Source organism: Chlorocebus sabaeus, chromosome 20 (genome assembly GCF_047675955.1).
Source record: "Chlorocebus sabaeus isolate Y175 chromosome 20, mChlSab1.0.hap1, whole genome shotgun sequence".
NCBI classification, from domain to species: Eukaryota; Metazoa; Chordata; class Mammalia; order Primates; family Cercopithecidae; genus Chlorocebus; species Chlorocebus sabaeus.
In genome coordinates this window covers 96,597,325-96,621,050 of record NC_132923.1, presented here as the reverse complement: position 1 = coordinate 96,621,050, position 23,726 = coordinate 96,597,325, and the positions used below count along the sequence as shown (strand labels likewise).

Sequence of the window (23,726 nt, the reverse complement as noted above, 5' to 3'; positions counted from 1 at the left end):
CGGGTGCGGTGGTTCACGCCTGTAATCCCAGCACTTTGGGAGGCCAAGGCGGATCAATCACTTGAGGTCCGCAGTTTGAGACTAGCCTGACCAACATGGAGAAACCCCGTCTCTACTAAAAATACAAAATTAGCTGGGCATGGTGGTGCATGCCTGTAATCCCAGCTACTCCGGAGGCTGAGGCAGGAGAATCGCTTGAATACAGGAGGCGGAGGTTGTGGTGAGCCGACATCACACTATTGCACTCCAGCCTGGGCAACAAGAGCGAAACTCCGTCTCAAAAAAAAAAAAAATTATATATATATATATATATACACACACACACACATATATATGTATTCCAGAATTTTATTTTTTAATTTTATTGTTGTTTTCTACAGTGGGTTGATACAAATATCCTAGCCCACCATCTCCCCACTCTGCTTTCCTTTTCTTCATGGTCCTCACCATCGCCTGGGGTATTATCTATTTATTTTTCTATTTGTCACTGTCAATTAATTTCAATGTAATTAAGTTCCAAGAAAGCAGAACTGCATTTTGTTAACTGCTGTATACTCAGGGCCTATAAGAATGTGGGGGTAGATCCTACACGCTCAGGATAACTGAATGAATGAGTTAATGAATGAATGACAGAGAAGGCGCTTCACCGGAAAGGCTGAAGGAGGTCTCCCAAGGACCGCTGTGAGGAAACGTGGGGCGGTGTGGCTGGGTGGCCGATATCCACGGTTCCGGGCGGCCCTCGGGGGCGCGCTCCGGCGGCTTCCAGCTTCCGGGTTCGAGGGCGCGCGCTGCTTCCCGGGAGAGGGCGGGCTCCGTGGCCGCCCCCCGTGGGCGGAGCCGGCGGCCGGGGCTCACAACCCGCCGGAAGACGCGCGGGTTGAGGCAGCTGCTGCTGCTGCAGCGGGACCGCGTGGGGTGGGCCCCGGAGCCACCAGAGCTGAAGTGAGAGCGGCCGGCGGTGCTAGCGGCCGGGAGGGCGCGGCCGGAGGGCAGAGGCCAGGCGAGACGCTCGGCTGCGGCCTAAGAGGCCAGGCTGGGTGGGCTTGGCTGCAGCAGCCGGTCCCGTGTTAAAGCGGCAGCCAGGAAGGTGTATCCTCGCCCGGGTCTGCAAGACGACGGCTCAGGGCACACCTCCCATTCCGGCCCTCAAAGCCTCGCTCCTGGGGGCGCGGCTGGGAAAGCCCACCCGCCTGGGCGGGCCGCTGATGGGAATTTGGAGCAGAACCTCGTCCACTCCGGAGGCCGAGGGTCCTCTGGGCTTCCGAAGGAAGCCGACCTCAACACTGGACGCTTTTTGGAGAATGATTGCGTTGAGTGGAGATGTGGTCTGTCTATAAAAGGCTGGGAGGGAACAATATCTGTTACCACTCAGTCCGTCTCTTAAAGAGACACTCCACTGCTGAAAACCTCAAGAGTGAGCGCTCCCACGCCCCTATCTCTGGTCCTACCTGGGTCCAAGGCCGATGTGGTGAGTAGGAGTCTGTGTGCAGTCTTTAAGTCCGAGGGTGGCATGTCTAGGAGCACTGTGAGGGTGGGGCATCTTCGATATGAAGCTTCTCAGCCATTAACTGTTTCCCAAGTAAGATTCGAAAATTTCTGCACTTTGGTAACAAGACCTTTTATGTATTCAGGGGTGGGATATGTTTCACAAGCTCCAATTTCTAGAACACACGCAGCTCCTGTCTCTGCATATAGTCACACACACACACACACAAACCCATAAGTCACATACCCATCCTTCTCCAACAAACTTCAAAAAGTTGGGCAGCTCCCTTCCCACATAGTTCCGACTGTTCTTGGGGTGCCATATACTTTGGACCTGGTCACGGTGAAAGCACCTGGTTAGATTCTCGGGGTTGGTTGAAATGATGGATTTGAGTTGTTTCCAAATTTGCCTATTACCATTCTGCAATAGTCCTTATTATACTACATTTACACCATTTGAAGACATACCCTCTTTCCCAATCTTAACATTTCTGAAACCAAGATGCATCTTCCCAGTGTGGGTCAACGGAACTTACCAGCTGCTGGGCATCTGCGTGGGTGGTGACGTGGCTGTCACTGCTTGCTCATGCCAAAATGCAACTATGTCATTATTATGTCAGTTGACATATTTTGAACTTTAAATTCAGATTTAATTGTTTCTAAAAATAACTTTAAAAACTAATGCTGTGATTCAGCAATATAACAGGTTTGTAACAATGTTTATTAAGGGTTTACTGTATGCCTAGCATTGTCTCAACCAACATTATAACTCTATAGAATACAATTATTATCTCCATTTTATAGATTAAGAAACTGAAGCTGAGAGTTGAAGTGTCTTAGAGCTTTTAAGTGCAAGTGTCAGGGTTCTAAGCCAGGCTGTCTGATTTCAAAGCCTGCCTTCTTAAACCCCGTCTGTATCCAGGCAGAAGATGCATGCAGCTTACAAGGAGAGAAGACGAGGCAGGGTCTGTGCATGTTTGTACACCTTTGCATGTTTGTGTGTGTATGTATGGACCTGGAGATGGAGCCACATCCAGGAACATGTATTATATTTATTCCTGCATGGATAACATTTTCTTTTTTTTTTTTTTTTTTTTTTTTTGGTATTTTGCAGTTTTAAATATATTTCTGCAGATTCTGGAGTTCTGGAGACAAGTGCTTCTGGATCCCTCTTCCCTTCCCTTTTGCTCCTCTATGGAGACATGAACTCAAACTTAACTAACTGGCTGCCTCCCAAAGAAAGTGCTTGATTTAAAGGGGAGTTTGTTTTCCAGAATTGTTAAAGTCACATCAGCCTCTAGGAACCCCCAGGTCCTGGTGCTGCAGGGACACACCAAAGTCCTGAGGGCAGGTGATTGGAATCTGAGCAACACCCCACAGCTGTGAAGCCTCTCATCAGAGCTTCTGGCAGTTTCCTCACCAGAAGTGGACAAGTCCAGTCAGGCAGTCATCATGCCACAGCAGCTCCTGATCACCCTGCCTACCAAGGCCAGCACCTGGGTGAAGTTGCAACATCCAAAGAAGGCCACGGAGAGGGTGCCCCTGTGGGAGGATGTGACTAAAATGTTTGAAGGAAAGGGTGAGAATGGACTGATGGAGGGGGAAGAAGGGGATCTCATTTGTGTGGGAAAAGATGGGTACACACTTCATTGAAGTAGAGAGAAAGAGGGAGAGAAGGTTCTTTGTGGGTTCATTTCTTGTGGTTTTTGGGAAGGGGACAGCTGTGAGGGAAAATCTTGGGTTCCAGCATGGACTCCTTGTGACACGTGCTTTCAGCTGCTCTCATCTCCCATCTTCAGATACTACATGCGGCAGGAAGACAGAACACAAGGTGTTCTCCGCCAGTGGTGCCTGAGTGTGGGAATGTGATTCACAGACAGGGGTCTAAGATTTCTGCCCTCCTTAAGTCCTCTAAGGGTTTTCCTGCACAGGTTCCAATCGTTTTCACCCCAACCCAATATTTAGCACAAGTATCATTGTTTTCATCTGCTGAGAGGCAGGAATGACATGCCAGATTACTCTCATGTTATCCTGAACTGTGGGAGTGATGCCCAAAAATCACACCTTCTTTAGTGGTCTGGTTAGCAGTAAATAGAAGGATGGAGGAAGTCATGTGTCTCATGTGGTGTTTTAATTCATACCTTTAATGCTTTACATTCAGCCAATATTTATTGTTTTAGCCGTGTCAGGCAGGGACTTTGGCTAAGCATCTTAAAAGATGGAAAAATGAATAATTATCTCTAATTCTGATTACCAGTGGATGGAGATAGGCATACACCTCAATCAAAATAATAGAAGCGGCCTAAGAAAAGTCCTTTTGGAACACAAGAGACAGGACACTTTGTTCTGGTTGTAATTTTTTTTTTTTTTTTTTTTTTTTTTTTTTGTGACAAAGTCTCACTTTGTCGCCCAGGCAGGAGTATAGTGGCGCGATCTCGGCTCACTGCAACCTCTGCCTCCCAGGCTCAAGTGATTCTCCTGCCTCAGCCTCCCGAGAAGCTGGGACTACAGGTGCCCGCTACCATGCCTGGCTAATTTTTGCATTTTTTTTTTTTTTCATATTTGATAGCAGCTTTTTTTCATTGGTTATAAAACCTAAGCCTATATACAAAATTAGGAACACATTTAGATGCCTCTTTTGAAAGAATGTTTTAGTCTTTTTAAACTGAGTTTAAAAAATTAAAACCATGCAATTTTTAAACACTGTTTGGAAAACTTAAAAGTGCAGCAGTATACTTAGTTTCCTTTATCTATGAAATGGTGCAATTCCAATTCAAAACTGGTAAGGTCACAACAAATTGAATCAAGGAAATGCTTACAAATGTCTGCACTACTTAATGGTAATGTTTATTGAATGTTAGTTTGTACTTTAAAACATGAGAGGAAATAGGAATCATCACAGTAGAGGCCCAATTTTAATCATAATGTATGCAAATTTTAAAAGGTGGTCAGTTAGGTAAGGAAAGTCCAGAAGAAACTAAACTGGAAGGGGTACAATTCACAATATCAAGAAGATTTGGACTTCAAGGGTTTCACCGAAGTTTGTGACCTTAATTACCTTTTACGTTGTTATAGTTGTGAGTCACTCTCAATGTCCCTCTTTGTGAACCTTTTCAGGGAGGAGCCACATGGAGTGGGTCTGCAGGCAGTTATAGTTTTTGTTATAGTTTTTGTATTTTTAGTAGAGACGCGGTTTAACCATATTGGCCAGGCTGGTCTCGAACTCCTCACCTCGTGATCCACCTGCCTCAGCCTCCCAAAGTGCTGGGATTACTGGCATGAGCCACTGCGCCTGGCCTGGTTGTATGTATTTAAGAAATTTTCACAGAGCAGGTAACATTGATTTGGGCCTTGAAGAATGTCTTAGGTTTTTTGTGTAGATTTGGGGAAAGGATACAAAAGTGGGTGCCTTGAAGAAAATGGGGAATCTTTAGTTCGACTGAGAATCTTTAGCCTGACTGACTAAGAATGTGGTGGGTGGGTGTGTCCCATGTATAAAGGATGATAGTGTAGTGGTACCCATTGTTGAGAAAATATGCTTTGGGCAGATTGTAGAGTGCCTTGAAGTCCATGGTGAAGTGTTTGGATTTTTCTTTCTTGTCAGTGGGGAACCTTTGATGATTTTTGAACAAAGGAGTGGCTGTGCTTTTGGACCAGTATTGACCATTGGTAGAGTTTTTTGGAGGGGGAGTGGGATTTAAAGAATTCTCCATTTAAATACTTTGTTCTCTCATACATAGTTTTTGATCATCGGGAAACATGAATGCCCAAAGCAACTTGCAGCAGGTCCTCCTCATTAAGGAGGCTTCAGGCTGCTCTTGAGTCACTCTCAATGTCCCCCTTTGTGAACCTTTTCAGGGAGGAGCCACATTGAGTGGGTCTGCAGGCAGTTTCTCTATTTGGGTGATTTTGGGAGATACAAAGCTCATGGCTCTTTTCCCTCCCCAGCTCTGCTGTCTCAGGATGCTGATGACCTAAAGACCCAGAGAGAAAGTGTAGAGGATGAAGTGACCCCTGGACTCCCGACAGCAGAATCCCACGTGAGTAGGGATTCTGTCTTTTGCAGAGGTGGGAGTGGTGGTGAGGTAGGGTATTAAGACTAACAAATTCAACCTGGGGAGCTCAATGCAAGTTGCCCTTTTACAACAAATTGGGCTCCAGTGGTGGCAATTTCCCTACTCACAGGGGTCTCCCTCCATGTCACTCTTGTTTCTCACCAACATCTAAATCTAGTATTATGCTACTTTCTATAAGGAAAGTGAAATGAGTGATACAATTCTAGCCCCTAAAAACCAATTGATACCACTTGAGATCTAAGAGAAATCTCAATAAAATACTCAAAATCAAAATAGGTAAGAAGGTTCTGACTTTCTTAGTGATGTACATGTATTACTGTGAACTTGGAGAGGTGACCTTAAGTGTAATATTGAGAACAGAGGTCAAACCAGAACCAAAGGAGAAGTGAGTAGGGAAGAAATAGGCCACACAGTGCACACATCAGACAGGCTGGGCAGCAAAGCTAGAGTAGCCACTGAGAGCAGCTACAACAGGGTGTCACAAATGGGATAGTCTGTACTGCCTATTGGAAACATAGATGAAATGGAAGGAAAATTGTAGAATAAATGTGAAAGAAAGACTTAAAGAGGAGATCTTATTGGAGGACAGAAGAGTTTTAAGTGAAATGAACTGGAGTTCTGAAATTAGATGGTACAACATCTAATTTCTAGTTACTCAGTGATCTGGGGCAATTACTTTAGCTTTTTTTTTTTGAGATGGAGTTTCAAGTTTAAAGTAAGAAGATGAAAAAGCTATACCGTACAAACAATAATTAAAAGAACATTGGAGGTATATATTATATCACGCAAATGGACTTCTGGAAAAGAAATATTACTAGGCAAAAAGGGACATTTTGTAATAATAAGAGGGTCAACAATTCTAAGTGTCTGTACATGTGATGACAGAACTTCAAAATAAAGCAAAATTGCCAGAACTAAAGAGAGAGAGAGACAAAATCACAATAATTAGAAACTTTAACACTCCTCTCTCAGTAATTGATGAGTAGACAAAAACTCATCAAGGATACAGAAGATTTGAACAACACTATCAACCAATTTAACCTAATTAACACTTATGGAAGGAACACTACGCCTAACAACTACAGACCATATATTCTTTTTAAAAAATAGAGATCTCATTTTAAAATGAGATCTGGGGGTGGGGTGGAATCAACTGATGGATCAACTCGGCATGGAGTGGAATACTGATTAAAAAGGGGCATGAGGGAACGTTCTGAGATGGTGGAAATGTTCTCTATCTTGATTTGATTACATGATGTTACATATGTCAAAGTCAAACCGTACACATTTTTTAATTTTTTTTTTTTGTAGAGACTGAGTCTCACTTTGTAGCTACGACTGCAGTGCAGTGGTACAGTCATAGCTCACTGCAACCTCAAACTCCTGGGCTTGAGCAGTTCTCCTGCCTAAGCCTCCCAAGTAGCTAGGACTACAGGAACATGCCACCATACTCTGCCAATTAAAAAAATGACACAAAAAAATAGGGTCTCACTACGTTGCCCAACTGGTCTCAAACTCTTGAGCTCAAGCAATCCTTCTGCCTCAGCCTCCCAAAGTGCTGGGATTACAGATAAGCCCACTGCACCCAGCCCAAACTATACACTTTCTTAGTGTATTTTCCTGTATGTAAATTGTATTTCAGTTTTTAAAAATGTAATCCTTTAATCCCATCAGTTTATGATAAATGTAGGAAGTGAAAAATTCCAGATAGAAGAATGTAGCGATAACTCTTTAGACTATTATCGTTACTTTTTCCATATTACTATAAATAAAGCTGCAATATATTCCAATCCTAGATGGCAGATATTAGCATTTGAACTTCTTATTTGAGGAAACTGAGATTGTAAAAAGCTAAAGTGGCTGGGTGTGGTGGCTCACACAGGTTCCAGCACTTTGGGAGCCCGGCGGGCAGATCACTTGAGGTCAGGAGTTTGAGACCAGCCTGGCAAACATGGAGAAACCCCGTCTCTACTAAAAATACAAAATTAGCCGGACGTGGTGGTGTGTGCCTGTAATCCCAGCTACTCGGGAGGCTGAGGCAGGAGAATCACTTGAACCCAGGAGGTGGAGGTTGCATGAGCCAAGATTGCGCCACTGCACTCCAGCCTGGGCAACAAGAGCAAAACTCTGTCTCAAAAATAATAATAATAAAATAAAATAAAAAATAAAGCAATCTGTATGGTTGGGTCTAAGTGTATACTTTTGTTTTTGCTTGCTATTTATCCTATCTAGCCTTTGTTTTTATGTTTCTCCTTTCCTGCCTTCTTATTTTTTGTTTGGTTTTGTTTTTTTAAAGACAGAGTCTCACTCTGTCACCCAGGCTGGAGTGCAGTGGTGTGACCTCGGTTCACTACAACCTCCGCCTCCTGGGTTCAAGTGATTCTCCTGCCTCAGCCTCCCGAGTAGCTGAGATTATAGGCGCCTACCACAACGCCCAGCTAATTTTGTAGTTTTAGTAGAGATGGGGTTTCACCATGTTGGCTAGGCTGGTCTCAAACTCCTAACCTCAAGTTACCTGCCCACCTCAGCCTCCGAGAGTGCGGAATTACAGGTGTGAGCGACTGTGCCCAGCCTTTTTCTGCCTTCTTTTGCATTGAATCATTTTTCCAGTATTCCATTTTATGTCCTCTAATGACCTTTAAACTACAGTTCTTTGAATTTTTTTTTTTTTAATTGAGACAGAATCTTGCTCTGTCACCCAGGCTGGAGTGCAGTGGCGTGATCTCGGCTCATTGCAACTTCTGCGTCCTGGGTTCAAGCAATTCTCCTGCCTCAGCCTCCTGAGTAGGTGGGACTACAGGTGCGTGCCACCACACCTGCCTAATTTTTTTTTTGTATTTTTAGCAGAGATGTGGTTTCACTGTGCTAGCCAGAATGGTCTCGATCTCCTGACCTCGTGATCCACCTGCCTTGCCCTCCCAAAATGCTGAGATTATAGGCATGAGCCACCCCGCCCGGCCTGCTTTCTGGTTTTTGTTTTTTGTTTTGTTTTGTTTTTTTGAGACAGAGTTTCACTCTTGTTGCCCAAGCTGGAGTATAGTGGCATGATCTCAGCTCACTGCAACCTCTGCCTTCTGGGTTCAAGCAATTCTCCTGCCTCAGCCTCTTCAGTAGCTGGGATTATAAGCTCCCACCACCATGCCCAGCTAATTTTTGTATTTTTAGTAGAGATGAGGTTTCTCCATGGTGGCCAGGCTGGTCTCAAACTCCTGACCTAAGGTGATGCATCTACCTTGGCCTCCCAGAGTACTGGGATTACAGGCGTGAACCACTGAGTCTGGCCAGTTCTTTGATTTGTTTTTAGTGGTTGTTCTAACAACCACTAAAAACGGTCATATTATATGCAAAGCCATATAATATTAATTCAAAGTAACTGTGAAGTGTTACACATTGTATTTAACATTACACATGTTACAAAAGTAATATTCCACAGTTACTTTGAATTAATGTTTTATGGCTTCACATATGATATGAAAGACTTACATTATATTTTCTTTTTTTTTGTTTTTTTTTTTTTTTGAGACGGAGTCTCGCTCTGTCGCCCAGGCTGGAGTGCAGTGGCGCAATCTCGGCTCACTGCAAGCTCCGCCTCCCGGGTTCACGCCATTCTCCTACCTCAGCCTCCCCAGTAGCTGGGACTACAGGCGCCCGCCACTGCGCCCGGCTAATTTTTTTATATTTTTTAGTAGAGACGGGTTTTCACCATGGTCTCGATCTCCTGACCTTGTGATCCGCCCGCCTCGGCCTCCCAAAGTGCTGGGATTACAGGCGTGAGCCACCGCGCCCGGCCACATTATATTTTCATATACTCCTTCCCACTCTTAGCGTTTTGTCAATATACATTTTGTTTTACGTGTAAAAACACCATAGTACATTGTTCTTAGTTTTGCTTTTAATAGTAAACTGTCTTATAACAAACTATGAACATGGAAAAAACACATCTTTCGTATTTGCCCTTATATTTATCCATTTAGGCACTCTTCCTTTTTTCCTTTCATTCCAGGTTTCTATCTTGTATTATTTCCCTTCAGCTTAAAGAACTTTGTTTAGCATTTCTTATAATGTGGGTGTTCTAGTGACAAATTCTCACAACACTCATTGATCTAAACATTTCTTTATATTCCTATTTGAGGATCTTATTGGATAAAGAATTCTAGGTTGACTGCTTTTTCTTTAAGTACTTTAACAATGTTCCATTATCTTTTAGATTGTATTATCTGTGATGAGAAGGCAGCTGTTATTCTGTTTATGTGATGTATCTGTTTTTTTTCTTTTTCATTTTCTTTTTTTTTTTTTTAGACAGAGTCTTGCTCTGTCGCCCAAGCTGGAGTGCAGTGGCGCGATCTCGGCTCACTGCAAGCTCTGCCTCCTGGGTTCACGCCATTCTCCTGCCTCAGCCTCCCGAGTAGCTGGGACTACAGGCACCCGCCACCTCGCCCAGCTAATTGTTTGTATTTTTAGTAGAGACAGGGTTTCACCATGTTAGCCAGGATGGTCTAATCTCCTGACCTCGTGATCTGCCCTCCTCAACCTCCCGAAGTGCTGGGATTACAGGTGTGAGCCACCACGCCTGGCCATGTGTCTGTTTTATACCAACTTTTATCTGATGTGCATAGGTGTGATTTGTTGTTGCTGCTGTTGTTGTTTTTTGAGACAAGTCTTGCTCTGTCATCCAGGCAGGAGTGCAGTGGCATGATCTTGGCCCACTGCAACCTCCACCTCCCGGGTTCAAGCAATCCTCTCATATCAGCTTCTCAAGTAGCTAGGACACACCCAGGCGTATTTTAAAAAATTTTTTAATTATTATTATTTTTTTGTTTTTAGTAGAGATGGGGTTTCACCACGTTGGCCACGCTGGTCTCAAACTCCTGACCTCAAGTGATCTGCCGCCATGGCCTCCCGAAGTGCTGGGATTACAGGCATGAGTCACAGTGCCTTGCTGTGATTTTCTTTTGAGTTTATCCTTTTTAGGGTTTGCTGAGCTTCTTGGATCTGTGGGTTGATTTTTTTCCCATTAGTTTGGAAAATCTTCAGCCATTATTTTTCAAATATTTTTTCTACCTATTCTGTTTTCTGAGATTGCTCTTTCTCCCTCCCTTCCTTCTTGCTTTCTTCCCTTCCTCTCTCCTTCCCTCCCTCCTTCCCTCCTCTACCTCTCAGGCTTAAGCAATCCTCCTACCTCAGCCTCCTGAGCTCCTGAGTAGCTGGGGCTGCAGGTATGTGCCACCATGCCTGACTAATTTTTGTATTTTTTTGTAGAGATAGGGTCTTCCTATGTTGCCTAGGCTGGTCTCAAACTCCTGAGCTAAAGCAATCCTCCTGCCTTGGCCTTACGAAGTGCTGGGATTACAGGCATGAGCCACTCCACCTAGCCCTGAGATTCTAATTCCATGTATAATAGACCACTTGATATTATCCCACATATTTTTTTCCTCTTGGTACTCTAGTTTGAATAATATTTATTGACCCATCTTAAGTTTCACTGATCACTGATCTTATCTTCCTCATGGTCTTATCTACTTTAAGCCCATCCAATGAATTTTGTAGATATTGTATTTTTCACTTGTAGAATTTTCATTTACAGTTGATTCTTTTTTTTTTTATTATTTTTTTTTTGAGATGGAGTCTTGCTCTGTTGCCAGGCTGGAGTGCAGTAGCCAGATCTCGGCTCACTACAACCTCTGCCTCCCAGGTTCAAGCGATTCTCCTGCCTCAGCCTTCCGAGTAGCTGGGACTACAGGCATGCACCACCATGCCCAGCCAATTTTTGTATTTTTAGTAGAGATGGGGTTTCACCATGTTGGCCAGGATGGTCTTAATCTCTTGACCTCGTGATCTGCCCGTGTCAGCCTCCCAAAGTGCTGGGATTACAGGTGTGAGCCACCACACCCGGCCTAGAGTTGATTCTTGAGCAGCGCAGATTTGAACTGTGCAGGTCCACCTCTATACACACTTTTTTCAATAAATATATTGAAACATTTTTTGGAGATTTGTGACAATTTGGAAAAACTTGCAGATGGACCGTGTAGTCTAGGAGTATCGAAAAAATTAAGAAAAAGTTAGGTATGTTATGAATACATAAAATATATATAGATACTAGTCTATTTTATTTACTACCGTAACAGATACACGTATCTATTATAAAAAGTTTAAAATTTTCAAAGCTTGTATGCACAGACTATTATTCATGGTGCCATTTGCAGTTGAGAGAAATGTAAACAAATGTAAAGATGCAGTATTAAATCACTACTGCATAAAATAAACTATAGTGCACATATTGCATTACTATGATAATTTTATAGCTATCTCCTGTGGCTATTGTAGTGAGCTCAGGTGTTTCAAGTATCTACTTAAAATTCAGTGTGATGCTAAGCGTCTCTGCATTAGCACTTCATCTCTCCAGAAACTGCTTATCACAGTAAAAAGTCATCTCTCGGCCAGGCGCAGTGTCTCATGCCTGTAATCCCAACACTTAGAGGGGCCAAGGCAGGAGTGTATGTGTATATACATACATATATGTGTGTGTTTTGTATGTCTATACACACACCCACACACACACACATATATAGTTTCTTCATTTGTTTTGGTTTGTTCTATTTCCAAACCCTTTTGTCTCTCTGGTGGTTAAGGTGAGGGGCTCCTCCTAGAGCTGTGGCTGAACTCTGGCTGTCACACAGCTTTTTGATTGAGTATACTTCTAATTAGCCCATGCCACCAATGCTGAGGGCTTTCCTTTTTATCTTTTTAGCATTTGAGCTTAGGAAGGGATTAGACTGCAGTTCCAGACAGTTTTGTTCATTTTTACATTAAACTCCAGCAGGGCCTCAGAATTCAAGCTCAGTAAGAATGCATAGGTCTTTGTGACAATAAGTGTGCGAGGTGGTGGGGGAACCTCTATCCCCATCCCACCCTGTTCCTCATCTCCACCTCTCTGATTTTATCTCCTTCCACTCTCTCATCAACCAGGCTACCTCTAGCCATGCTGTTCACTTTTCTGTTCCTCAAGCCAAGGATGCTCTTACCTTAGGTCCTTTGCACCTGCCCAGGATGCTCTTCTCTCAGATTTCCATGTGGTTCTCTCTTTTATTGAATTTATGTCTCTGGTCAAATATCGCCCTTTTAGAGAGCCTTCCCCAACCACTTTACATAAAAGATTATCCTACCCTCACTCTGGTTCTCCCAATGTCTCTTATTCTGCTTAATTTTTTTTCTTAGGCATGTATCACCATCTGTCTTTCTATGTTACATTATTTATAGTAATCTCCAGATTAGAGATCCAGACAGACTACAGTTCCAGACAGTTTTGTTGATCAGATTTGGAGATCAAAGGATCTCCAAACAGATCCAGAGAAGGCTCCTGATAAAAGTAAGTTTAGAATCTCTCAGAATTTAGAATACCATCAGAACTCCTTGGAACTTAACAGAAGTGGTCTCCGGCTAAACAGAAATGTGTTTGATGTTCTAGGAATTGTTGACTTTCAAGGACATATCTGTTGACTTCACCCAGGAAGAGTGGGGGCAGTTGGCTCCTGCTTATCAGAATCTGTACCGAGAGGTGATGCTGGAGAACTACAGCAACTTGGTGTCAGTGGGTAAGACTTGGCTATCCATGTATCCAGAAACCCACCCATTATAGGAGAGTCATTATTTTAAATTGTTGATGTGTGGATTCCTTGAGGCTTGATTTTGGGTTCTGTATTAAAGATGTCTTATTCCCTTCGAAAACCTAGTGAGGGCATATCCGGTTTGACTTCCTTGGGGAACAACTTTACTACACAGAGTTAGAATAGAAAGACCCACCCCTTTTCACTTGTGGAGGCCCTGAATACCAGAAGACTCGAACAAAACTCTGGGGATGGTTCTTAGACATCAGCATAAACATTCACACTCTTTTTTTTACTACATAAGCAGGGTATCAACTTTCCAAACCTAGTGTGATATCCCAATTAGAGAAAGGAGAAGAGCCATGGATGGCAGAGAAAGAAGGCCCAGGAGATCCCAGTTCAGGTGAGACCAAGTGTGTTAGTCTGTTTTTGTGTTGCTATAAAGGGATACCTGAGACTCCATAATTTATAAAGAAAAGTTTAATTGGCTAATGGTTCTGCAGGCTGTACAGGAAGCATGGCGCTGGCATCTGCTCCTGGTGAGGGCCTTAGGAAGCTTACAATCACGGTGAAAGGCATATTACATGGTAGGAGCTGGAGCATAAGAGTGAAGGAGGAGGTGCCAGGCTCTTTTTTTCTTTTTCTTTTTCCTTCTTTCTTTCTTTTTTTTTTGACAGAGTCTCGCACTGTTGCCAGGCTGGAGTACAGTGGTGCAATCTTGGCTCACTGCAACCTCTGCCTCTGGGGTTCAAGCGATTCTCCTGCCTCAGCCTCCCGAGTACCTGGGACTACAGTTACGCACCACCACGCTCAGCTAATTTTTGTATTTTTAGTAGAAATGGGGTTTCACTGTGTTGGCCAGGATGGTCTCAATCTCAACCTTGTGATCCGCCCGCCTCGGCCTTCCAAAGTGCTGGGATTTCAGGCGTGAGCCACCGTGCCCAGCCGGTGCCAGGCTTTTTAAACAACCAGATCTCACGTGAACTCAGAGTGAGAACTCACTTATTACCATGGGGAGGACACTCATTTGTGCATGATCCACCCCCATGACCCAACACCTCCCACCAGGCCCCACCTCCAGCACTGGGGATCACATTTCACCATGAGATTTGAAGGGGATAAATATTCAAACCAAATCACCAAGGCAGATGGAATTTTAATATATAGGTCAGAGTGCTCAAAGCCTCGGCTGTGGGGACGGCTCAGACCACTGTACGGAGCCTCCAGTAAACTAATATCACCCCTCCCTTCCTTACCCCTTTGCTTCACTGAGCCCTTGCAAAAGTCTCTCTGGAGTTGGAGGAAAGAGCAGTCTTGTCCTCATTAAGGTTGAGCTTGATTTTCCCTTTCTCCAGTATCCTAAGGGCTGCCGATCTAAAGCTTTCTCTAAGCAGTCAGATGTATGTGGTATTTTCACAGAAAATCAATCTCTTTTCATTGCATTGTACAAATCGTTAAGTTTCCTACACTCCATTTTTACTTTTTGCCAATGTTCATTTTACAATTCCAGCTTCAATTCTCATTCTTTTTTTAACTTACATATCTTAAGTTTTTGTAACAGCTACTTCATGAAAACTCCTGTAAGAGAAATTACCAAAGGATTCCTTCTCACCAAATCTTGTGGTCCCTAACAATCTCCTCAAACTTTGCTTTTTATTGTGAAATGTTTTAGACTTTCAGAAAGGCATAGAAAACATTATAACACATTTATGTGTAGCTTCCACCTAGACTAAGAAATGAAACAGAGTTGAAGCTCCACTGTCCCCCTTAAACCTTTTGAAATAACCACTCTGCGTTGAAATATCATTCCCATGTCTTCATGCTTTTATTGCATGTATAATGTAGTAAAAGCAGTCCATGTATATTAGTGTATACATATTAAACAATATATAGCATTGTTTTGTATGTTCTTTTTCTTTAAATAAATGGTGTATATACTTCTTCCTTTTGCTTTTCTCATTCAACACTGGTGATATTCCTCAGTATGTTATTCTAGTTCATTCATTTCCATTGAGTTACTAAGCCACAATTTTCTTATTTATTTTCCTGTTGATAGACATTTACATTGTTTCCAAATTTGGGAGTTACAAATATTCTGCAGCAAAACTTTGTGTCCATAACTTCTTGTATACATAACGCAAGTGTTTCTCTAAGATAGCTGGTAGAAGCAAAATTGTTGGGTTGTAGAATATATGCACTTTCCTTTTGCTGGGTATTACCAATTTGCTCTTCAAAGCAGTTACACCAGTTTATTCTCCCATTAACAGGGCTTGAGAGTTTCCATAACTCAGCATCTTTGTCAACATTTGTTATTGCCAAACTTTAAGATTTTTGTAAATTCACTGGGTTATGGTATCTTGTTTCTTTCATTTTCCTGACTACTAGTGAAAGGAAGTATATTTCTCATGTTCATTGACCATCCAGCCATCTCTTCTTCTGTCCTTACTCTAATGCCAGGCTCTTCTGTTAATTACCTGTTTATATCCCTTGCCAATGTTTCTGTAATCTTTTTTCTTATTGATTTGTAGAAAAAAAAATGTGTGTGTGTGTGTGTGTGTATGTGTGTATTCATTCTGGATAATCTTGATAGCTTTATGTTTTGCAAATGTTTACCCTAGGTCAGTGGCCTATCTTTGACTTTTCAAAATTAGTGTCTTTTGATAGATGTGAGTTTCTCAATTTAATGTTACTGAATTTATCAGGTTTTTCTTTATTGTTTGTGCTTTTTGTTTAAGAAACCGTTTTATGCCTTGTTATTCTCCTTTTTTGTAAACTTTTTAAAAAATTGTTTTTAGAGACTGGGTCTTGCTATGTTGCCCAAGCTAGCCTCGAAGTCCTGGGCTCAAGTGATTCTTCTGCCTCACCCTCTTTAGTAGGTGGGACTACAGGTGCATGCTGCTGTGCCCTGCTATCCCCCATTTATCATATATGTGTATCATACATATATGTTTCTACATATTCCTATATTTTCAAAGTTTTGCTTTTCACATTTAGGTTTAATTTATCTGGAATTTATTTTATATAAATACATTTGTATGTATGAGGTGGAAATCTGATTAACTTTTTCCACATGGATAATCAGTCCAGGAATAGTTAATGCTGCTGTGTCACCTGTCAAGTTTCTTTATATGTTTGGGTCTATTTCTGTTTTGAATATTCTTTTTCTATTGTGTTTCTCTCTTTATGTTGTTTTATTATTTTGTTTTTCTGTCCTTACTCTAATGCCAGGGTATCTTAAAAACTTTCATAGTGAGACTTAATATGTGGTAGAGGTAGTTCACCCACCTTGTTCTTTAAAATTGTTCTGGTTATTCTTGGTTCCTTGTTGTTCTATTTGAATTATGTAATCGGAGCATCAAATCACACCCACAAATACTCTGCTGGCATTTTGATTGGAATAGAATTGAATTTCTAGATCAATTTTGGGGGAGTTAACATTGTTGTGCTATTGAATCCTCCTGTCCAGGAATATGATATAGCACTCCGTTTATTGATATTTCCTAATTTTTTTCGGTAACATTTCAGGATTTTCTCTTGTACGTATTGTACATTTTTTGTTAGATTGATTCTGAAAATCTTACATTTTGTTGCTATTATAGGTGGTATTTTTTTTCCTTTTCTTTTCCCCAAGCCTCAGTTGTGAACAGGTATATTTTTTAAAATTATGTTAGGCCGGGCACGGTGGCTCAAGCCTGTAATCCCAGCACTTTGGGAGGCCGAGACGGGCGGATCACCAGGTCAGAAGATCAAGACCATCCTGGCGAACACGATGAAACCCCGTCTCTACTAAAAATACATAAAAAACTAGCCGGGCGAGGTGGCGGGCGCCTGTAGTCCCAGCTACTCGGGAGGCTGAGGCAGGAGAATGGCGTAAACCCGGGAGGCGGAGCTTGCAGTGAGCTGAGATCTGGCCACTGCACTCCAGCCTGGGCGACAGAGCGAGACTCCGTCTCAAAAAAAAAAAAAGAAAAAAAAAAATTATGTTGCTGGCCAGGTGTGGTGGCTTATGCCTATAATCCCAGCACTTTGGGATGCCAAGGCGGGCAGATCACCTGAGGTCAGGAGTTCGAGACCAGCCTGACCAACATGGTGAAACCCCGTCTCTACTAAAAATACAAAATTAGCCAGGCGTGGTGGTGCATGCCTGTAATCCCAGCTACTTGGGAGGCTGAGGTAGAAGAATCACTTGAACCCGGGGTGTGGAGGTTGCCGTAAGCCAAGATCGTGCCATTGCACTCCAGCCTGGGCAACTAGAGCGAAACTCCGTCTCAAAAAAAAAAAAAAAAAAATTATGTTGCTGGTATGTAATAACAAACTTGATTTTGAATATTGACCTGTTTTGCAGCCACCTTGTTTTATTCTGTTATTAATCCAATCATTGTTTGTGTATTTTCCTGGGTTTTCTCTTCCTCAACTTACAATAATGAAAATAACAATAAAAGCTACCATGAATGTTCTTTCCCAGCCTCTGGATGAAATCTCAAAGAGTTCCATTGATGATGCCATTCCTTTAAATAACAAGAACAGTCTTGACTTTAGTAAAATGCCTATTTAGTTCAGTGCAATAATAAAAACTCCTAACTTCATTCAAAACGAAATCCTCTCTTCTTCCCCACTTGCTTGAGACTCTCTCATGCTCGGATACTGAATTAGGGAGGGATGCATAAATGGCTTCTTTTCTTTTCCCCTATCTTCTTTTCCTCCTCTCCTATTCAAGACCAGAATCAGGGACCTGCAGAGTGTAGATATTATTAGACATTATTATTGACTGTCGTCATTTAGAATTTGACATTTTGAATTGCTAATGATCCATCTGTGTTGGCTAAAAAATCTTATAAGAAATTATACCTTTCAGGAATACATACAGACCTGTCAGTTGAAATATTAGTAATGGTGCAACAAATTGATCACGTAAAAATCTTAAAGGGATTTTCCTAGAACCTAGCAGCAGTCTGGGTTTCTTACAAGTCTCCTTTGTATAAGTAATACTTTCATGAACATATTAGTAACCATAGAAAGAAATATATATACACACACACACACACACAGTTTCAGTGAAAGACAGCATAATGTTCTTGTGTATATTCTTAGCTCAAACCGTATTTTTTGAACTATAATGTCTCCTGCTGCTGCCAGAGTGGGGAGGGAAACATCTTTTTATCTTTCTGAGATTGTTTTCCAAAAGTAGTTGTCAATTAAAATATTTATATTCTTAAGTCATAGCTCTGAAATTTTATTACTTAGTATTATTAGAGCAGGACTAAAAGACTCAAATATATATATTTACAAATATATATATTTATAAATTTATATATATAAATATATATGTAATATGACACTTTTAACCTGTTCACTGTTTCTTAATTTGCTTTCCCATTACCTCTCCACGCAGCATAATCATATTTCAATATAGTCAAAATCTCATGCACTTATCCATATTGTTGTCTAAATCTCTGTTCCATAACCACTACAGTAATTGGTTTTTCAAAGCTTTTTTTCATTTTTCAGACTTGAAGAGTAAAATGGAAACCATTGAGTCAACTGCAAAGAGTGCCATTTCACAGGAGCGCTTATATCATGGCATTATGATGGAGAGGTTCATGAGAGATGATATCATTTATTCCACATTGAGAAAAGCCTCCACATATGATGATGTCTTAGAAAGGCACCAGGAAACTTGTGTGAGAGATGTGAGACAAGCCATCTTGACCCATAAGAAGACAGTCCAAGAAACTAACAAATTTGGGGAAAATATAATTATGCGTTCAAATGTTGTTATTGAACAGAGGCACCCTAAATATGATACACCTACAAAGCGGAACACATACAAATTAGATTTGATTAATCATCCAACAAGTTACATAAGAACAAAAACCTATGAATGTAATATATGTGAAAAAATCTTCAAACAACCTATTCACCTTACTGAACATATGAGAATTCATACTGGTGAGAAACCTTTCAGATGTAAGGAATGTGGACGGGCCTTTAGTCAAAGTGCATCCCTCAGTACACACCAGAGAATCCATACTGGTGAGAAACCCTTTGAATGTGAGGAATGTGGGAAAGCCTTCAGACATCGCTCATCACTTAATCAGCATCATAGAACTCACACTGGGGAGAAACCCTATGTATGTGATAAATGTCAGAAAGCTTTCAGCCAGAACATTAGTTTGGTTCAACATTTGAGGACTCATTCTGGAGAGAAACCCTTTACTTGCAATGAATGTGGGAAAACCTTTAGACAGATTAGACACCTTAGTGAACATATAAGAATTCATACTGGGGAGAAGCCCTACGCATGCACTGCATGTTGTAAAACCTTTAGTCATAGAGCATATCTAACGCATCACCAGAGGATCCATACTGGGGAGAGACCCTACAAATGTAAAGAATGTGGAAAAGCCTTTAGGCAGAGGATACACCTTAGCAACCATAAAACTGTTCATACGGGAGTGAAAGCATATGAATGCAATCGCTGTGGAAAAGCCTATAGGCATGATTCATCCTTTAAAAAACATCAGAGACATCACACTGGAGAAAAACCTTATGAATGTAACGAATGTGGAAAAGCCTTCAGCTATAACTCATCACTTAGTCGACACCATGAAATACACAGGAGGAATGCCTTCCGAAATAATGTGTAAAAACAGGTATTTGACATGAGAACAAAAGCCAAGTGTAAATTGGTGATTTAGAATGCTTTAAAATTTCAGGACTCAAATGTGAGGAATTGGTGTAATGATGCCAACTTTTAATTTTTCCCATTGTAAATAAACATTACATTGACAGGTACTGACTACTAACACTTCTATAAAAAGTACTTAAGATTAAAATCTAGTCCTTCAAATTAAATGAGTTCAGCATTATGAAAAATTAACAACATAGTTTTTTTCTGATTTCACGGTGGATTAAATTATTCTTCATGGGTATTCATGATTTGCAGACCAACATTTGGGAACTATAACTTAAAATATCACCAACCCTATTTTTTTTAATTAAAATTTTATTTTTTTGGCCAGGCATAGTGGCTTGTGCCTGTAATCCCAGCACTTTGAGAGGTCAAGGAAGGAGGATCAGTTACCAGAAGTCAAGACCAGCCTAGACAACACAGCAAGACCCATCTCTGCAAAAAAGTTTTTAAAAAATTAGCCAGGCATGGTAGCATGTGCCTGTAGTCCTAGCTGCGCAGGAGGCTGAAGCAGAGGGATCACTTGAGCCCAGGAGTTTAAGGTTGCAATGAGCTGTGATCACACCACCGCATTTCAGGTGGGCAACAGAGTGAGACTCTGTTTCTGCAAAAAAGAATAAAATAATATTTTTTAATGGAGAAAACTTTCACATGGTATAAAGTCCAGAAGGTGGAAACAATTGTATACAGCGAAAAGCCTCCTTCCTGTATTTCCTACCATTGATTTCTGCATAGAGGCAACCATTTTAAATAATTTTTTGTGTATCCATTCAGCTTTTTAAAATTTATGTCCAAGAGAATACAAATACACAGTTTTCCTTTGTCTTTTTGTTGTTGTTTGTTTGTTTTGAGATGAAGTCTCACTGTTGCCCAGGCTGGAGTGCAGTGGCACTGTGTCAGCTCACTGCAGCCTCCGCCTCCAGGGTTCAAGCAATTCCCTGCCTCAGCTTCCCGAGTAGCTAGGATTACAGGCACCCGCCACCACGCCTGGCTAATTTTTGTATTTTTACTAGAGACAGAGTGTCACCATGCTGGCCAGACTAGTCTTGAACTCCTGACCTCAGGCGATCTGCCCACCTCAGCCTCCCAAAGTGCTAGGATTACAGGCGTGAGCCACCATGCCTGGCCTCCTTTGTCTTTTTAAGCAGAAATGGCCACCTCCTATACAGACACATCTGCAAGTTACTTTTTTTTTTTTTTTTTTGAGACAGAGTCTCACTCTGTCACCCAGCTGGAGTGCAGTGGCGTGATCTCAGCTCACTGCAACCTCCACCTCCCAGGTTCAAGGGATTCTCCTACCTGAGCCCCCTGAGTAGCTGGGATTACAGGTGCATACCACCACACCCAGCTGATTTTTGTATTTTTCAGTAGAGATGGGGTTTCACCATGTTGGCCAGGCTGGTCTCAAATTCCTGACCTCAGGTGATCCACCCACCTAGGCCTCCCAAAGTGCTGGGATTACAGGCGTGAGCTACTGTGCCCAGCCTGCATGTTAATTACATGATAATATAGGCCAGTTGCAGTGGCTCATGCCTGTAATTCCAGCAATTTGGGAGGCCAAGACAGAAGGATTGCTTGAGCCCAGGAGTTTGAGACCACCCTGGGCAACATAGTGATACCCGGTCTCTAGAAAAAATTTAAAAATTAGTTGGGTGTGGTGGTGGCACTCACCTGTGCTCCAGCTACTTGGGAGGCTGAGGTGGAGGTTTGCTTAAGCCTGGGAGATCGAGGCTGCAGTCAGCCATGATCATACCTCTGCACTCCAGCCTGAGCAACAGAGTGAGACTCTGTCTCAAAAACAAAAACCAAACAACATATCATAGATGTCATTCCTCTTCACTATATAAAGTGCCAACTTATTCTTTTTTATAGCTGCATAGTATTCCATGGTATAAATGTACTCCAACACTTCGCTATGGATGGGTTTTGGTTATTTTCAGTCTTTTGTTTACACAGTGTTCAATGAATAGTCTTACACATTTTTGTTTCACACACATGTAAGTATGTAGGGTAAATTCCTAGAACTGGAATTTCTGTGCTAGAGAGTATATGTGGAGGGTTTTTTGTTTGTTTTTTGGGTTTTTTTCCTTGTTGTTGTTGTTGTTGTTGTTTTTTGAAATATAGTCTCCCAGGCTGGAGTGCAGTGACACAATCTCAGCTCACTGCATCCTCTGCCTCTTGGGCTCAAGTGGCTCTACTGCCTGCAGCCTCCTGAGTAGCTGAGATTACAGGCACCATGCCCAGCTGATTTTTGTATTTTAGTAGAGACAGGGTTTTGCTATGTTGGCCAGGCTGGTCTTGAACTCCTGGCCTCAAACAATCCATCCGCCTCAGCCTCCCAAATTACTGGGATTACAGGTAATTTAATCCCAGTAATTTGGGAGGCTGCACCCAGCCAAGAGTATATGTGTTTTTATTATGGATATTGGCAAATGGGCCTTCATAGAGGTTTGGACCTATTTATTTTCCCACCAGCAAGATACGGAACTGTAGGAGCCATATCTGATGCTGAAGCATCTCCTAGACCTGGATCAACAGGCCTATCTGCCATCTGAGGAGCATCAGCTTGTTTCAATAACATGGCCTAGAAGGACCAGGTGGGCTGCAACCCCTAGAAATAGTGACCACTTTCCATACCTGGAGCCAGAGAGGAATCTGCATCTTGATTGGTAGCCCAGTTCACCAAAGTCTCAGCCGGAGAAGGAGACACCTTTCCACCAACTGTTCCAGTCTCTAACTTAATGAGGCTGGAACTGTTTGATGGATGAGAGTCCTTTTAAAGAGACTGATCCTTTTAGATTGTAAAAGATAAAAGGATCAGTCTCTTTAAAAGGACTCATTGCAGTGAATATAATCTTGGCTGCAATCCTTCTGATTGGAATGGAAGAGAACTGATGATTGAGGCAAGGTATTTAGGATGGCAGGGTCTACCATGAATGATAGCCTGAACATACATAGCATTTTACAGGATGCTTGTGTTAGAGAGTTATAGTTAACACATGGAAGGAGACAGCAGGAGACAAAACTTTCTAATGAAAATTAACGAATGAGCATTAATTAAAATTGCTTATGATGTGGTGAAAGCTAAATACCAAAGCCACACCACAATGATTTTGAACGTGTTTTATTTTTAAACCTGATAACATTTTATGAAAGTTTTAGTGATTCTGTGTTAATGGATTTCCCATCAGGTCCCTCCCCACAGCCACTACTCCAGTTACAATCCAACGCCTGGCACTTAAGATCCTCATTATATCTAGTCCTACCTTATAGCTTCAACTTCTGTTTACTTTTCTTCTTCCCATATGGGCTCTGACCAAAGTCAGTATGTTAGGATTCTTTAGGTTGCAAATAACTAGAAATCAACTGGGGCTACCTGAAGCCTCAAAAGAGGATGATGTTATTAGAGGGATATTGGGGTGTCTCATGGAATTCAGGGGCTATGATACATGCTCACAGTGGACTGGGACCAGGTCTTGAAGGACTTTGGGAAACCCAGATTGTTTTGTCCTCTCCATCTTTCACCTCTGTTTCTGTCTTCATTCTGGCCCTGCCTTTTTAAACACCTGATTGCAAATCATGGTTACTGTCAATTCCATATTTTACATATATTCAGTTTCCATCACCCAGACAAAAGCTGTCTTCTCTTTCTCATCTTCAGTGTAAAATTCCTGGGGTAAGGATTCTTATTGGCCCAGGTAGGTGAGGTGCCCACCCTTAAATCAATTGTAGGCAGAGATGTCGGGTTTTATGAGAACCATATGGATGGAGTGGCTGGAAGGGCAGGAGAACAGCTCCCGGAGGAAGGGTTTAGTGTTTGTAGAGTTCCAAATCTTACCCATTCTTCAATGCCTGCTCATGGAATCAGGA

At 41.9% G+C, this 23,726-nt stretch overlaps 1 protein-coding gene across 3 annotated transcripts; it reads left to right on the top strand.

Annotated features, from left to right (window-relative positions):
• The first annotated feature begins 731 nt into the window (after positions 1 to 731).
• ZFP69 (ZFP69 zinc finger protein) lies at positions 732 to 19,960 on the top strand. 3 transcript variants are annotated; one of them, XM_007979265.3, is made up of 6 exons: positions 732 to 1,468; positions 2,600 to 3,064; positions 5,434 to 5,525; positions 13,027 to 13,153; positions 13,473 to 13,568; positions 18,674 to 19,960. In XM_007979265.3, the coding sequence occupies exons 2-6, from the start codon at positions 2,938 to 2,940 to the stop codon at positions 19,810 to 19,812; spliced, it is 1,581 nt and encodes a 526-aa protein (XP_007977456.2). In that variant the 5' UTR covers positions 732 to 1,468; positions 2,600 to 2,937; the 3' UTR covers positions 19,813 to 19,960. The 3 variants fall into 3 exon arrangements, with proteins under 3 accessions (XP_007977456.2, XP_007977455.2, XP_037853548.2); XM_007979264.3 differs by having other exon boundaries at positions 13,470 to 13,568; XM_037997620.2 differs by lacking the exons at positions 732 to 1,468; positions 2,600 to 3,064; positions 5,434 to 5,525 and adding an exon at positions 12,820 to 12,927 and having other exon boundaries at positions 13,470 to 13,568.
• Positions 19,961 to 23,726: the final 3,766 nt, after the last annotated feature.